Source organism: Miniopterus natalensis, chromosome 2 (genome assembly GCF_054644295.1).
Source record: "Miniopterus natalensis isolate mMinNat1 chromosome 2, mMinNat1.hap1, whole genome shotgun sequence".
In the NCBI taxonomy this organism is placed as follows: Eukaryota; Metazoa; Chordata; class Mammalia; order Chiroptera; family Miniopteridae; genus Miniopterus; species Miniopterus natalensis.
The window spans coordinates 176279131-176295000 of NC_142082.1; the positions used below are offsets into that span (position 1 = coordinate 176279131).

Consider the following 15870-nt stretch of genomic DNA (forward strand, 5'->3'; position numbering starts at 1 on the left):
CTTTGGGTTAAGGTTGAGCATATAGGGGAAAGCCAGCGCAGGATTAATTAGTTGTATGTGTTCTTAATATGTTTTTATTGATTTTAGAGAGAGAGGAAGGGAGAGAGAGAAACTTTGATGTGAGAGAAAATCATCCATCGGCTGCTTTCCATCTGCACCCCGATCAGGGATTGAACCTGTAACCTGGGCATATGCCCTGACAGGGAATTGAACCGGCGACCTTTTGGTGCACGGGATGATGCTCCAACCAGCTAGCCACACTGGCTAAGGCAGGGCTAATTAGTTTCAACTTTCCAGAGCAGAGGTCAAACTGTTCCAGTCCTCAGTACTGAGTGTCACACTTCAGTATATAAGACTCACTGGGGAAAAGACCGGTCTGAAGAAAAATTGCAATTACGGAATTTGGTTAAAGAATGAATGCCATTGGCCATCCGCTCAAGAGTAACTGAAAGTGACCTCTGCAAACACATGCCCGCCAGGCGTGCCTTAAAGAGCTGGTACAGTTCCTCGCTGTGCAGGGATTGTAAGCACCTGCGCACGTACATGCTCAAAGCAAGCTGCGGTCATTTGTGCCTGGCCTAGAGTGCGTGCGCCCTTGCTCATATTGCTGCTTTGCACAGCACATGCTTGCTTTCGGGTAATACGAAGGTAAATCTCCAGCCCTACTTGAACTCTCGTAATTTCTAAGGAGCGAGTCCAGATGAACGAGGCTTCACAGTGTAAGGTTTAAGTTATTTCAGGAAACACCCTTGTGGCAATGATGCTGCCCTCGTTCACATCCGAGTAAGTGAATGGGGGATCTTGTCAGCTGCACCTTCCCAGGCCCCCATTCTCATGCCGGCCCGAAAGAGAACACAGACCAGGCCCAGCACACGGCTACAAAATGTTTCTGAGCCTCACTCCACACATGTCCATGGAGCCTCCACCCTCTCCACAGCCATGAATGTAAACTGGGATGTAAACTTGAGCTCAAAGCCATTTGATCAGCCAGAAGCTGTGTGGCTAGAAATACACTTAGAATGGCCTTGAGAGCTGTCCCTTACTTCTCACCTGGATGGCCAAGGCCCGGCCCAGCCTGCCAGTCACGCAGCACTCACAGTACCTCTGTCTCAACCCAGATCAGCCCCGGCCCCGTGGGTCCTTGACCTCAGAGGCCCCTTGACTGCTGCAGAATTTGCTTAGGGTGCTCTGCGTTGGGATAGCATCCTGGGCCAAAGGGAATACAGATCAGTCAGGCAAAGTGGTGTAAGATCCTGATGGTAGAGCCAGGCTTCCTGGGTTCAAATCCCAGCTCTGCCTCTGATTAGCTCTGTGCCGCAATTGCCTCATGTGAAAACGGGGGATAGTGATAGCACCTATTTCATAGGGTTGTTGCAAGGGTTGAGTGAGTTAATAAAGGTTAGATCAGGGCCTGGCTCACAGTTGGCACTGCTTGTATACATTATACCCTTTGTTAGCTTCTGTGTAATTATAGTTAGTGCTTTTCTCCCACACTGCACTCGCTCTGTGAGGGCAGGGGCCAGGTCCTTTTTTTCTAACCATATATTCCCGGACCCCAGCCCAGGTTTGCCCCTTAGTGGGTCCTCAGTAAACACTTGTCAGTGGAATGAATGAATGAACGAACGAGTGAGTGAGTGAATCCTTACTCTGGTACAAAGTTGCTGTGTGACCACCCACAAGCAGGCCATTTCCCCTCTCTTGACCCCAAGGATGGGTAGGACCAGATGGCGAGTCACTAAGGCGCTCCCTGCCATTCATGACGTTATGATTCGAGGGAGATTATTAGTAATAGCTGACGTGTTTCGAACACTTTCTGCATGGGTGTGCCAAGTGTCTCACGTGTATTAACTCAGTCCTGACCCCGAAAGCTCAGCAGATACGATTGTCTGGCACGGGCGTGGGGGCTCTGGCCTCTTCCAGAAGTGGCTGAGAGGAAGCCTGTGGGGCCGGCCCACTGGCAGAACCGTGGTGCGGCGAGAGCCGCCTTTCACAGGAAAAGTTTGTGCTCCTGACTGGGCCACCCTTCACCCCTTGCTCAAGGAACAGCCCATTTGGTAAGGTCAGGGATAAAGGGCTCATTCTTCCCTCGCCATGTGCAGGAAAGTCAGCCCTTGGTGTGGGGAGTCGTTTCTCAAAATAGAACGTCCTAATATGGTTCCGAGGAGGCCCACAGTCAGGCACGGCTGAGACGGACTTAGCCTCAGCCATGTGACTGAACCTTTGACACGCACACACAAACACGTGCCCGCAACCACACCTCACATACCTCTCACAGGGCAGGCACTGGAGACTGAGCTCCATTCTCACATCCAGAGCAATAGCGCGGGATCCGACCCAGAAAATAGCAACTTCCTGTTGTGGGCCCTCAACAAAAAGGCCTTTATTCTGGCCGAGCTCTCGGACCCAGAGGTTTGTGCCCAGCCTGCTTAAGGGCCCGGCGTGAAACCGGATGTGAAGTGTGAGAGGTGAGGCGGGCGCCACGGGCAGACTAAATAGAAGCTTCATTGGCGGCGCTAATCACCAGGCGGAGGCAGAGGCATCGAGCGCTCCAGCCCCTCGCCTCTCAATGGGCTCTTCACCGCAGGGAAAGCGAGTCACTGACTCATTTGCAATTAGCTGACCTAACGGGACAGAATTTTCCAGGCCGGATTCTGTGGTAACAGAATTTTATTGTCACATTGGAGATATTTTGAGCCAGTCTCATTTCCAGGCAATTACTCTTTTGAGTCTGTGACACAACCCCTGGGCACAGCTGCATCTGGGGTCCTCGATTAGGCACAAAAGCCACACTCTCTCGGGTTCTGGGGGAAGGAGGTTGCGAGTCCGCACTGTGATGTTTTACCTACACGAGCCATGGCCATGAGGACGGTCAGAGCCAGCAAGCTGCGGCCTGATCAGAACTGTCACACCCTGAGGTCTGCAGAGGACGGGGAGCTGAAAGGAAAGGTGACGGAGAGGTTAAGGTCAATGGGCTGCATGTCCACTGCAGAGCGCTCTTCCTCTCTGTGTAATTCAGTGGTGGGCCAGGCAGGCGAACGTGGGGAAGCGTGACCCTAGGATGGGGTTTTACGCCAGCCCTGCCACTGGCTGGCCATGTGACTGTAGGCAGGACGCTTCACCCCGGGTACTGCTTTTCTCAGCTGTATGACACGGAGCTGGATTATGGGATCCCTAAGGTTCTTTCTAGTGCTGACATCTCACCAAGTAATAAGTTACTCACCAAATAATTACTTAGCACCTACTGGGTGCCAGGCATGATTCTAGATGTCGGGAATATGGTGGCAGACATGAGAAGGCCCCCCGGGAGCTTGTGACTATAAGCCAGAGAGAGACAGCTGCCAAGAATGACACCATTCCGACCTGAGGGGCAGAGGGCGGAGCGTTTAGCTTCTTGAGATAGGACGTTCAGAAAGGCGCTCTGAGGAGGAGGCATTGGAGCTGAGATCTGAAGAATGACCAAAAGGCAGACACGCAAGGAGCCTAGGGATAGGTAGGGGTGGTAGAGAGTGTGCCAGGCGGAGGAAACAGGAGACAGTTCCCTGGGTGGGAACCAGCCGGGCATGCCACTGACCCGAGAGGAGGCTTCCGCCAGGGCGAGCCTGTGGAGTGAGGCGACAGGCGTCCAGGGAGCTTACGGGAGAGACCATCAAGAGGGGGAAGCGACCTGTTGGAAAAAATTAAAAGACCGTTTTGTACTATTGCTTAATGTGGGCTGTGTAATACCTGGGATCTTGTTTTCCTGGGCAGGGCCCAATCTTACTGAGGTCTCTCTGGGCTTTAGAGTGGGTCCTGGGCTGGAATTCCACTGCTCAGGCCTGGGGTCCCACATGGCTGCCGCACGTACGGGGTACCCTTGGGCATCGTGAAAGCCTTGGTATGCTGTCAGTCACCTTGGCAACAGCCCTGGCTGCCTCCTCCCGTGAGTTCCCAGACAGCACCCTCACCCCGCTCCCTTTCCTTGCTGCGCTCGGCTGTGCAGGGCGCGCTGTCCCCGGTAGGCCAGACCCTCTGCCAGAAGCTGGATCCCTCCTTCTTGACCGATGAATTGCTGGTTCTCTTCCCATGCTTCAGGCCTGAGAGCCTCCCCCTGCTTCCCTCGGGCTCCCCCTCAAAGAGGCAGAATGGTTCCCTTTGGCCCCCTCGACTTCAAGCAGCAGCCATTGTTGTCACAACCCCTTCTCCCGGCTGTCTCGGCTTCAGCCTGTCTGTCTCCCTCACAGGAGGCAGCCTCCCACCTAATCCCTCGGGGCTCCACTCTCCAACTGTCAAGGAAGACAGATGGGGAGCAGAAGAATTCACACATTCCCACTCTCTCTCCCCTGCTCGCTCTCCTCGCCATCCTTGCTGACTGGTTCCTGTCCTGCCGGGTGGCCCTCGGCACAGCGAGGAAATCTTTGTGTTGACTGGCCCGCAAACTGGGCGCCTCAGAGCTCCTCCCTGTCTCCCCTCTGATTGTACTGAAGGGCTTATTTGCATAGCTATCTTGGGAACTGAGAAAAAAGTAAAGAACACTTCAGAGACATTTCTCTTATTTCTAATTCTTTCTAGAACTGCTTCCCCTCTTCTTGCAGCTACGAGCACCTGTGTTTCTGACCTGCACAGAAGCACACCCTCCCCCAGGTGGCTCCTCCCGACTCCTCCCACATTCACACACACCAAGCCCAATAGTCTGCCACTTCCTGCCTGAGTATCTTCCAGGACTCCAGTGACTATGAACCAAAAAGATGTTCTTCAAATGATAGGCACTAATAATAACCTTTGAAGCTGTTGACTTGCTTCCTCTCCAAAAGCCTGCTTTTAGGCTGCAGTTCATAATTGAATTCAGCTGTAAAATGCTATTTTTAATAATGTCATTGTGTTTTACTTGGCAGTACTGTTCTCTTGGGTTGATTGAGTGGGACCTATCACATCTCCATAACTAATGATAAAACAACCATCCATCCATATCTACTTGGACATGCTGTTACTCATGTTCCCTCTCTCTCTCTCTCCCTCTCTCTCTCTCCTGTATCACTCCTGTGTTCCCAGTAGGGCTATTCCTTCTTTTGGGTTTGACTTCCCAAGACATTCCAGATTAAGAGCCCAGAGTCTGTGTTGCTGGCTGAGTGAACACCAGTCCAGCTCTGGCCAAGATCCTTTGCATTTCTCCTGTTGGATACTCCCTAGACCAAGGTTCGATCTTTCAGAAGTTCACTGATTGTGTCCCATTGACTTTCACTAATAGCATCTTAAGAAGTTTAACTTAAACTATGAACGTGACTGATAATGTGTATATGTAACTTCAAGCAAATTTTAACTTTGTGGAATTTCTTTCCCCTCAACAAGTACCCTTTTAATAGCCCCACTTCCCGGATGGAACCTTGTTTGATGAGCAGTACTCCCAGACTGCATCCTACCCCAGTCACCCCCCGATGGCCAGAGGTGCCCACAGCCAACACGTGCTACACAAGCCCGTCTGTGCATTCCACGAGGTATGGAAACTCTAGTGACATGTACACACCCCTGACCACGCGCAGGAATTCTGAGTATGAGCACATGCAACACTTTCCTGGCTTTGCTTACATCAACGGAGAGGCCTCCACAGGATGGGCTAAATGACTGCTCTCATAGGAACCCATATTTAATATTAATAAGTATTAATAATAATAAACCCATTCAGCCCTCCCCCAGAAGACTTTATCTCTATACATTATAACTCGTGAACCATTCCTAGGCATCCATTTTCCTGACGATCGTGAGGCTGGGATTCAGTGTGGGATGAGTAAACTTTAGTTCAGAAACAGGACCCACTATAGTCAGTGAGGTTGGGTTCCTGTCGCCAAGCCAGACTTGCCTTTCTGTAGAGCACTATCAGACAGGCCATCGGTGCCTTTTCCCTTTGTTCCATGACTTGGCTTTTGTTGCCAGCCTCTCCCTGTAAGTTACTTATTTTCCTGTTGACAAAAGCTCTTTAGTCTTGAAGGATGGATACTGGAGACAGAGCCTGGTTTGTGTTTTTGGATGGGCACATAATTTACCAAGAGCATTCGCCTTGCCATCTGTCTGTCACCTTACTGTACAGTGAACAGCCCTCAGATATGTTCTACGCAGCCTTTCTTCTTGGTGGTGCTTCCCGGAGCACCAGCGCTAAACACAGGTACCTGGCAGCTCCAGATTCCCTGTTACGCTCGTGTCTGTCACAGTCCCTGTGTTGGAATGTGAGCACTGGCTAGAGGCAAGGAAGAGGCCTGTTCTGTATGCCTTAAGTTGACTAAAGTTTGTAGGGGACTAGTTCTTCTACAGACTAGTATTTGTCCTAAGTTTGCACAGTGGCTAGTGTCAGCAATAGACAGGGAGTGGTTTCTAAATTCCGTGATAGCATCGAGTACCACACTCTGCTGTATGACGTTGTGAAACTGGATGGACCAAACATTAACTCACCGAGCACCAAGTGTGAAAGTGACTTGCCCGGTTCCTTCATAAGACTATAATTTCCGACACTTTGATAGAAAAAAATTTCAAAGCTGTGCCTTTGAGCCTATACTATACTGTGTATGTGTGGAAATAAAAATGTATTGTACTTTTGGAAAATTTTTTCATAGGCATTTTTCTGTCAGATTTGTAGCAATTTGTGAGGTTTGTTAGAGCTTAACATAGGTTTTCTTTCTGTATTATAAAAAGCACCAAGCAATTATGGTGGACCTATTACCCTATGGGTAAGAAATAAATAGAAATATGACATCGGATGTTTTAGCAATTGTTCTGTAAATAAAATCTTTGATCACACCCACTCTGTGTGATAATCATGTCTACAGCTAAAATGGAAATAGTTTTATCTGTACAGTTGTGCAAGATATGAATGGTTTCACACTCAAATAAAAAGTATTGAAATGACCTGCTTCATTTTGCATTTGATAAGGCCCGTGTGTGTGTGTGTGTGTGTGTGTGTGTGTGTGTGTGTGTGTGAGTGATATAAATACCATTCTGATTTAGGGTGTAAGTAGGCAAAACAAAACTAAGTGGTCCTATATATTCATGCTTATCCAGTTCATCGTCATCTCAATAAAACAATCGTTAAAATGTGGATACTATTCCCAGGTGCAGTCCTTCAGCAACAGTTTAGTACCTGCACACTGACTGAAGTTTGTAGGGGACCCATTCTACACACAAGGACTTAAGTCTGCACGGTGACTGACGTCAGCCAAGGGCAGGGGCTTCTCAGCCCTTAACGGGAATGTTGTTCTTCAACACCAGGATCATTAGGATTTGGTCCCCTGGCACTTAGTTCACTGTGCGTTAATGATCACTGGGTGTAAAGACATGTCAAGTGCAGTGCTTTAGATGCTCATAAACTTCAGGAACAGACAGTAACATTACTGAATGCTCAGTAAGCATCAACAGATTCTTCCCCAGCCCTGCATTTGGATCCTGGGGCTGAGGACTGAGGATACACAGGCAAAACGATGAAATGTTTTGCCCCAGAGTCTAGGATCTATCAGAGAGTCAGAGCCAAAGATTTCCAGAAATGGCAGTAGTGATATGTTAACTAAAAGGCAGGAGAATTTGACAACTCAATTTGCATTTTGAAAGATTTATTTTTAAAGCCAAGTTTTCACTTGCTATTACATAACATATTTGTACCTGAAAATGATTTTAAGATTAAAATGATATATTTTACATAGCATCCCCTTTAAAAATTTAGCTATGTTGATCTGTCAAAAGAAAGTAGGTGCTGTATTTCACTCTCTGAAGGTAAATTAATTTGATCTTTGGCCACGATCCATTATTTGGCTTTATATGAGGAAAGTAAGGGGAAAGAAGAATGAAATTTCAGATTCAGTCACTGTATAAAACAGACCTGAGGATGCCCAGACCTATTGCTCTTAAAATCCAGAGCTAGTGCTCCAGAAATCAAAGGGTGGAGTAAGTTTGACTTTTGACATACTAATCATAAAAAAATAAAGCAATTGCCAAATTCTCTAGCCAGGTAGCAGCAGCACATAATAAACGACACCCATATACGAGTCACAGCCACAAGCTCAGTAAATGCACGAATCTTTAGGCAAAAACAGCCACAATCAACAAGGACCTGAATCCCAGAGAACAGTCACTCCAAGAACTTTGCGAGGGAGATGAGCATGCCTCCCCCTCACAGCACAGCCAAGAGCTGGGAGCCACTGGGTGTTTGTTCTCTCCAGAGCACAAGGTACCCATCTCTTGGGAGGTGAGCACACTGCCTATGTTCCCAATTATTCTCAACCTTCAACTTCAGAACTGACAAGGATTTGACTAGGAAAAGACAACAGCTGCTGTGAGCTCATGACTCAATTGCACCTTCTCTCCCTCTCTGATGGTTCCTACCCTGTCACCAGAATGGGAATGGGCAAGGTTGGCGGCTGGGAGTGGGGCCAGTCACTTGTCAGAGAAAGAACAGAGGAGTCTTGGCAATAAAGGGACACTCCCCTCTTTAGGACTCTTTCTGAAAAGGACTCTGCCAGCTTGAAATTGGCTGGAGTCGTGAACAGCAGCCAGGATGGCTCACCCACGTTGCAGGCCTGTGGCGTCCTAGGCATCCAGCCTGCTGTGTCCTTTGTGAGGCCTCTAATATACCCCAGGTCTGGAAAGAAAGGGAATCTCCCCTCTGAGAATGCAACCCAGTCACAGACCAATCAAAACTGCCATTGAGTAAGTCCAACCTAAAGGGGGAGAGGGACTGAAATCGTGGAGAGAGAACTGAAAGGAAGCCTTGGCTTCACCACCATGTGACCTTGGAGGGGGTCACCTCCCCACTCTGGACCTCAAGCAGGCATGTTATATGACTATGACATCCCAATTACAGTCTGTGTGCTGATGGACTCGGGCCCGCAGATCTGGGTGAGGAGGGTGGATGGCTTAAGGAAAACAAAGAAGGGACTGGCAGCTGGGCAGTGATTCTTCCTGAGAATTCTCTTGCCAGCCACAAGAGAGAAGGCGACGGCTCCACCAGCTGGTGCTCAAAAACAGACTGAGGTTCATGCCCATCAGCTCTGCCCCAATACCTGCAGCACCACCACTGAGCAACACTCCACCTGCTTCTTCATGCCCAACCCCATCCTCTCCTGCACAGATCTGGGTAGTAGTCTGTTGCAATTTTCCCATCTTTCCAGATTTGTCTTTAATATTGGCTTTAAAGTGACATCAATTAAAATGTCTCAAGTGAATCTGGAGAAGAGCAAAAACAGGCTATTTGTCCCAACTCCTTGCATCTCTTAAAGGCAGAATTGCAAATTAAAAAAGTAAATAAATCCTGGAAGGGGACAGTAGAAATACTTCATTATTACAGGGGAAAGGTGTGGGGAAGGATTGCTGTAGGTCTCCTGAGGCAAAGTCAGATTTATTCAAAGCCTGAAGAATGCAAAGCATCACTGGAAGCTTAAAAGGAAAAGTAGATATACTTAGTGCCTTTAAAGTGAGGTAGAGCTGAGATGAACTCCTAGTTCCAACAAAGATGCTGTAGAAGGGACACTCCTGCTCCAGATAGGACTGGGCTTAAGTGGTTCTCAACCCTGGCCGCCCGTTAAGAGTTACCCTGCGAACTTTATAAAATACTGATGTATAAGGTCCCACCCACAGTAAACAACTGACCTGGAAGTGACCCCAGGGCATCAGTTTTTTAAAGCTCCCAGGAGATGCTAACATGCAGCCAGAGTTGAGAAACGCCACCCCTTGTACCTGAAAGCACTAAGATCCGGAGATGACTGGTCCCTGATGGTGCACCCAGGTTTCTTTCTTACAGGGCTCCAGTCTGCAGAGTGCAGAAGAATCACAATCCCCAGTAACCTACGCCAGCAATTCCCAATTGTTGGCTGCAGGAGATTTTAAAACATGCAATTCCTGACTACTTAGTCAGGGCCACTGACCTCTCTTCCCTTATATTGTCAAATAAAATAATGACAACAGCGAACACAACAAGAGCCATCCATTGCAAATGCATCAAAATTATACTTTTTTTTTGTCAGATTGGCAAAAAACATATTTTTTGGTGTGTCGCAGAATTTTAGTAATTAGTCTGTGTGTGCCATGAGATGAAAAGGGTTGAAAATCGCTGGCCTGCACTGTTGACAGTTTCCCCGCACTGTTGACAGACACACCTTTCTCTGACTGCACTGGTTTGCTGGCCCTTCAGGACAGCCCGCCTCCCTCCCACTTTCTAACCTGGCCCTTCTCTGCTTCAGCTCCTTGGCAGCCTCCCAAACTAAGCCAGCTTGGACACGGCCCTTGTGGCTTCCTCTTCGTCCGAGGAGGTCAGAACCTTTTGTGCTTCATCAGCCTCCTCCCTGAAGCTCTTTCCCCGTTCCTGCTCCTGCACCTCAATCCGCCCCAGCCTTCTTACCCCATGTTTTGCTGCTGCTGGTGTAGGTGGGACGGAAGACGTGGGCCCCAAGAGTTGAGAGAAGAGCTGTTGCTAGGAAAGGGGTGTGGGTGAAGAGAGGTGGTGGGTGAGAGAAAGAGGGCTCCCTACTTCTATTCCTCCCTTTGTCATCATAAATACCTCAAGAGCTAAAACCAGTTGTTTGAGAACTATTATGAAAAATAATGAGGTCTGACCGTGACAGCAGGGGGGAGAGAAGCAGCCTCAGAAGCAGCTGCAGTGCTAATACTTAGTATGTACAACAGTCTCCTGGTAGACGGGAAAGCCACTGAATTTAGAAGAGTGAATTCTCAAGGAACCTTCATACTGTGCCCCCACCAGGAATGGTATCCAAAATGTCCTGGCCCATGCTACACCCCTCAGGATAAACTGAAACGTCTTCTTTAGAACTGAAAGGTAGCCAAAGTCACCGACAGTCTTTTTTTTTTAAATCCTCACCCGAGGATATTTTTTCCATTGCTTTTCAGAGTGGAAGGGGGGAGGCGGGGTAAGAAACATTGATGTGAGAGAGACACTGTTAGATGGCCCAGGTACAGAAAGCCGAATGTGGAGACTCACCAGGGCAGGAAGCCCTGGATGCCTAGCAAGGAGTGAAACTGGGAAAACAAGAACTTTGTCCCCAGGGTAACCTGTCCTCCCCCAGCATATCTCTGGTCATGCACTTTAGACCCCCTGAGTGTTTCCTCCCTACAGATAACATCTAGGCCTCAGTCGTATTTCAGCTCCAGGCTCAGAAAAGCAGCAAAACCAGACAAGTGGTGCCTTGGCTGCCTCAGGACCAGATACATGGACTGATGACCCCCTGCCCTGGCACCCACCAATCAAGGACCCTGAAAGAGCACACCTAGAGAGCTGATGAATATTCTATTGAGACCTTCCCCTGAGACCTCCCCTAAGATTCCCACCTGCAAGAAAGAGATAAATATGCTCAGGACAAAGCACCCAGCATGAGCTCCCAACCAGGGGAGCACGCAGCGCATCTCCTTCCTTCTTCCCTCCAAGGGGACCCCACGAGACTTGCAACCAGAGGAGCAATAGGCAGTGGCAGCTCATCCCGGGCCAACCCCCTATACCAGTCCACAGGGTCCCTAAAGCAGCCCAGCTTAGGTCCTCCTGCTGCTGCTTATATGCTCTTCTTTGTCTCACTGTCCTAAGTATATTTTTGCTGCCATCATGGACCCAAAACCCTTTGGCTCAGTGCTCTGTAACCCGTCCCTTTGGATAGCTCCTTTTAATTATATTTAATTTTTCTTTATTCACTGTCTGAGATGGCTCTTTAGCCTGCCTACCACCAACTTTAACCTTTCAGACGTATCGACTGGTTGCCTCCTGCTCGCACCCTGACTGGGCCAGCCGGGGCTGAGGATTGTGCCTGCAACTGAGGTCCATGCCCTTGACCGGAATTGAACCCAAGACTCTTCCCTCTGCAGGCCAGCCCTCCAACCACTGAGCCAAACTGGCTAGGGTCGAGGACAGTATTTAAATGAGGAGAATGCGACATGCTTTCCTTGCCTCCCTCTGTGACCTGTGGTACCTTTCTGAAATAGATCTGGGTGAATCTATAGCGGCTCCATTCCTTGGGCCGCTATGTGGCAGGCGCGTCCGAGGCATCACCTCCCAATAGCCTTCTCTACCCACCTCCGCTTCTCACGACCTCCCAGCTATGGCAGTGGTACAGTCCTTTCCGTTTACAGGTGAAGCAGCGCAGGCTCTGAGCAGTTTAGTGCTTTGCCCAAAGTCACATAGCAAGTGGGAGAGCTGGGGTTTGAAACCCAAACTACCCAGTTCCAGAGCCTGTGCTGCTCCTACTCCAGCTCGCTGCCTTCCTCCTCCTTCCTACTTTTGTTTTCATCCCACCCCACCCCCATTCCTCTCTCCTAAGCAGCTTTGCAGCTTTTAAATCAACCTTGACCATGGTCACGGAACCTACTAGGGTTGAAGTTTCACAAGTTCTGGGAAATTTTGGTGTGCTGAATGAAGGCAGGTCCCCCACGCCTAGCGACATTCCACTTACTCTAAGTTAACAGCAGACCAGCTTTCCCTCTGTCATTTCCCAGGGTACGTACAAACCAATATATTATCAAGGACCAAGATTTGGTCATTCTATAGAGAAACAGGAACAAAAGGAAATCAATAATAATGTAAAAAAAACACACACAAAAAAACAGGTCACAGGAGGATTTTTATTACCAGGTCAAAAAAAAAGCTCTGCAGGGGAGGTGCAATGAGCCAAGTATTCACTAGAATGAAGTCATTTAAGGGAGGTGTGGGGGGTGGGGGGCACTGGCTACCTCTTGCTGTTCAGGTCACTACCCTTTGACAGGGGTGGCCTCTGACCTCAACAGCCCTACAATTCTGTTTTGACTGACCCTGAAACCCATGAAATTCAGATGTAGGCAGTGCCCAAAAGTTGAGATAAAGCTGACTAATATGGGAAAAGCTCCCGGTATGTGCCCCCAGCTGAAAGGAGCTGGCAGTTCTTTGGCCATAGATGCAATTTATTTTGTCGTAGTCCTTTCAGGGAAATGCTAATCCTCCACGGGCAACCCAAGGGGAAGACTAAAACGTGTTGATGATGAATGGCAATAATCCTTTGTCCACTGCCACCTCCTCCTAGGGTGGGGCCTTAAGAGTTTAATCAAATGTTGGTAAGTAAATTAATGCTTTACTGCGTAAGGAGTTAAAAAGGAAGTGGGGGGAAGAAGGGGTGTGAGAATATACTTCCTCTGACATGTCATCTCAAAAGCTTAATTGCAAAGACATTGATATGGTGTGTGTGTTGTTTTAGTCTCTTTATTTACACACACACACACACACACACACACAGCAGTCACTATCCCAAACCTGTCTTATGTCAAAGCATGTCAGTGTTGAGGACATTAACTCCAAGGTTTAAAGACCAAAGCAGTGTGTTGTAATTACTCTCCTGTTTAAAAAAACACCACCAACAACAAAACTTACGCATTTGGTATAACATGACTTTTATCCCCAAATCTTCACAACAGCACTGTGAGGGAGGCTGCGTTTTTCATTCCAGTTCAGCTGACGTTTGAGTGGCCACTCCACGCCAGGTCTGCTGTGCTGGCCACTTGGACAGCCTTCTCTTTTACCCCTTACAACATCCTGCAAAGTAGGTATTATTATGCTCATTACAGCTGAAAAAAAAATCAATGCTCAACCCAAAGAGGGCAAGTGACTTATTCCTGAACACCCAGAGACAGAGTTAAAATTTAAACTAGTCTTTTGGCTTTCAAGTATTCCTGTTAGATACAAAAAACAAAACAAAACACACAAAAAACCCAAAAAAAACCAAACTGGTTGCCAGAAGGGTTTTAAGGAATTTGACAAATGATCGGCTTCTGAGACACACAGTGAGTCACAACTAAAAACCAGGTTTTCCAATTCCCAGTCCAGGTTCTTTCGCCACATTACAGCACTGCCACCCAAAGCGCTGGGTTTTCCCAAGAGGTGTTTGGATGGGATTCCAAGCCAGCGAGATGCAAATAGGTCTGACCCACATTCCAGCTCTTGGATAAATAAAAACTCCTAAAGGGCAGAGCCCATTTTGTGTGCTTAGTTTGAGAGTCCCACTGTGGACAGTCAATCAATATTGAACAACTGTAGGTACATTTGCCAGGGACTAATAGCATGGGCTCAATTTTAGCAATCAGAATACTGGAAATATTACTGAAGAACTTCATAAAGGTGCTGAAAGGCTGGACTGAGCAGTCATAAATTCTTGAGGGGGCGTTATTTTAAACTCTGAAGTTATTTAATCCAACCCTAATTTTATAAATAAGATCCTGAGAAATTAAAATAATGTGCACAAGGATCTGACACCCTCCGGCAGCAGACCCTCTCCTGTTTCCCAGTTCTATGTAACTTTAAGTCACATGGGATTGTGAGATAGTGTTTTCAGGAATGTAACATGTTGACGTTGGGTTGGCTGGTCTTAGAGTCATCACTGATTACGAAATATCTCTCAGATTTAACTTTTCCTTATTCCACTGACCAACTGACCTCTTAAGAAATCTCCATTGCTGGCTTTCAAGTTCAACCAAGTTGGTATAATTTCTCAATAAATGTCTTGTTAATTTTGGCCTCCTGAACTTTTCTCATGGCATTTTCCCCTATTTGTTAAACCCTCTAAAGTTCTCTCCACTACTCTCTTTACAATTCACCTCCTCCAAGAAGGCTCCTCTGATTATTCTTCTTCCCATCAATGTTTATCTTGCTTTGATTTGCATAATACTTACGCTCAATTAGAAAAGATTTGCTGATTGCCTGGATGTTTCTTATACCCCAAAGAACAGGACTAGTTGTTTCTACTGGGTTTTTTTTAATGGTGCTGAAGATAATTCTGTGCTCCAGTGATTACCATATACAGTGAAAGGTTAAGGTAGGAGGTGCACAGACAGGCTAAATAGCCATCTCAGACAGTGAATAAAGAAAAACTGAATTCATTTAAGGAAAAGGGGATAGGGGATGGGGATATACAAAGGGAAGGGCTATGCACCACTGAGTCAAAGGGTATTGGGTCCATGATAGCAGCAAAAATACACTTGGGACAGTGAGACAAGGGAAAGCCTACAAGAAGCAACAGGAGCACGTAGGCTGGGGTGCTCTGACGCACTGAGAAGTCAGAGAGAAGGGGGCCTTGGAGACAGGTTCAGGGGGTTAGCCCAGAACGAGCTGCCGCTGCCTATTGATCCCCTGGTTGCAAGCCTCATGGGGTACCCTTGGAGGGAAGAAGGAATTAGAGATGGCGCTGGTCTGCTTCCCTGGTGGTGGAAATCTTAGGGGAGGTCTAAGGGGAATGTCTCAGAATATTCATCAGCTCTCCAGGTGTGCTCTTTCAGGGTCCTGGTCTCCACTGATTGGTGGGTGCCAGGGCAGGGGGTCATCAGTCCATGTATCTGGTCCTGAGGCAGCCAAGGCACCACTTGTCTGGTTTTGCTGCTTTTCTGAGCCTGGAGCTGAAATACGACTGAGGCCTAGATGTTATCTGTAGGGAGGAAACGCTCAGGGGGTCTAAACCACATGACCATCGAAATGCTGGGGGAGGACAGGTTACTCTGGGGACAAGGTTCTTGTTTTCCCAGTTTCACTCCTTGCTAGGCATCCAGGGTTTCCTGCCCTGGTGAGTTTCTGTACCTGGACCATCCAACATACAGGATGGGGCAAAAGTAGGTTTACAGTTGTTCATACGGAAAATAACACAGTAATAATACAAGGACAATATAGTTGAGAGTTTAATATAGTTGAGAGTATGTTTCCCATACTCTCAACTATATTAAAATAACTTTCATTTTGCTGGGTCATTCTCATTTCTCAAACTAAAGAGTCACATGCACTTGATTTTGGTAGTCTATCAAAAACTACTTCAGTGGTTGATACTCTATCAAAATATTGGTCTACTGGTTCTCAACCCTGGCTGCTCACTCAGATCAACTGAGAAGCTTTTAAAACTACCAGTACCC

General features: G+C 47.7%; 1 protein-coding gene across 1 annotated transcript in view; it reads left to right on the plus strand.

Moving 5' to 3' along the window:
• The window catches only part of RFX4 (regulatory factor X4), a 119441-nt gene extending 112672 nt beyond the window's left edge, over positions 1–6769 (plus strand). The window contains exon 18 of the mRNA XM_016223239.2: positions 5326–6769. Coding sequence (XP_016078725.1) covers positions 5326–5598 — 273 coding nt within the window. The 3' untranslated portion in view covers positions 5599–6769. The remainder of the gene's footprint in view (positions 1–5325) is intronic.
• Positions 6770–15870: the final 9101 nt, after the last annotated feature.